We start from the raw sequence: 1,347 nt of genomic DNA, 5'->3' as shown, positions 1-1,347 counted from the left end.
TCATTTCCTTACCTTATAAAATCCTACGGTCCTCATTTCTTTTTCTTATATTTTCCTTTTCCAGCTGCACTCCACAGGTTCTCTGCTCCTTGGTTTTCTTCTCTTCTCCCACAAAACTTTATACACTTGTTTTGGGCGTAAGGAAAGGCAAAATAAGAAAGCTGTTCTTTAGTTCTTTTTGATTGGGTGTGCGTCTATCTCGAAGAAATTTGTTATTGTCTGTTGGAATATTTTTATAAAGATCTAAATATTTTGTTAAATGTTAGATTTAAGCAATCAATTTTCTTTCAATGATGGCTTTCCCTTTCTCTCTCAAATAATATAAATTAACTTTTGATGTTTCCTTTTTAAACATTTATGTTTTCAAACTTTCTGAATCCTTTATACGGAAATTGTTAATTAATTTGATTATATTTCAAGATCAACATATCTTCCTAACGTTAGCAGGTTATATATACAATTGAGCAACTGTGTAAGTATGTGGACCTAAAAAGTTTCTCTGCTGCTCGAGAGTTCTAGGGTCTAAGCTCTGACTTCTCCAGCACTGTAGAATTGGTTTGTCCCTTCTTGTGAAGGTGCTGTTAGGTTCCTTGGAATACCACGTGTATTCCTCGGCCTGTGGGGTTTTTTTTACAAGGGTTTTGGGAAACAGTTTTTTCAGGTTGTGTGTAGGAAAATTCAATCAAACTCTATGGAGGACCTAGCACAATCTTGGAAGCGCCTTTCTCTGTCAGAAAGAGAAGGGCCAGGATGCTGCCTCACGGCAGAGGAGAGTGTCAACAATTTCTCCATAGCTGCAAGATTCATCACTAAGAGAGCTATCAATGTAGACTCAATAGCAAGGACTTTTACACCTCTGTGGCGAGCAAAGAAGGGTTTCAAGATTCAAAATATTGGAGATCATGAGATGCTCTTTTCCTTCGAAACTAAAGAGGATGTGGACAAAATTCTGGGCAGTGAACCATGGAGTTCTGACAAGCACTTGGTGGTCATGCAACGCTATGATAATGATAAACAGTTCCAGGACATCAAGTATGCTAGGACTACCTTTTGGGTGCAAGTCCATGGACTCCCAATGAAGTTTATGACCATTGCAGTGGCGGAAAAAATATGTGAAGTTGTGGGAGAGGTTATCAGTCATTCCTAGCCAAAGCTTTACGATGGGGGCAACTTTATGCGTGTGAGAGTCTTAGTAGACCTAACGCTACCCTTATGTCAGGGTTGCCTTGTCTCTTTGAACGATGAGAAGCAAGTGTGGATTTCCTTTTAAGTATGAAAGATTACCAAATGTTTGCTATTGGTGTGGCCGCCTAACACATGATAATCAAGATTGCGAGCTTTGGATTG

General features: G+C 39.0%; 1 protein-coding gene across 1 annotated transcript; it reads left to right on the top strand.

Moving 5' to 3' along the window:
• Positions 1-691: 691 nt before the first annotated feature.
• Positions 692-1,147, top strand: LOC142616261 (uncharacterized). The gene has a single exon (XM_075789143.1). The coding sequence runs from the start codon at positions 692-694 to the stop codon at positions 1,145-1,147; it is 456 nt and encodes a 151-aa protein (XP_075645258.1).
• The last annotated feature ends 200 nt before the right edge of the window (positions 1,148-1,347 follow it).

Source organism: Castanea sativa, chromosome 11 (assembly GCF_040712315.1).
Source record: "Castanea sativa cultivar Marrone di Chiusa Pesio chromosome 11, ASM4071231v1".
Taxonomy (NCBI): Eukaryota; Viridiplantae; Streptophyta; class Magnoliopsida; order Fagales; family Fagaceae; genus Castanea; species Castanea sativa.
Note: the sequence above shows the minus strand (reverse complement) of the source record. Positions and strands in the feature narration are given on the sequence as shown.

Bases quoted from the DNA above. Each gene is read 5' to 3' on its own strand.
- LOC142616261 (XM_075789143.1), top strand. From the start codon at position 692: ATGGAGGACCTAGCACAATCTTGGAAGCGCCTTTCTCTGTCAGAAAGA.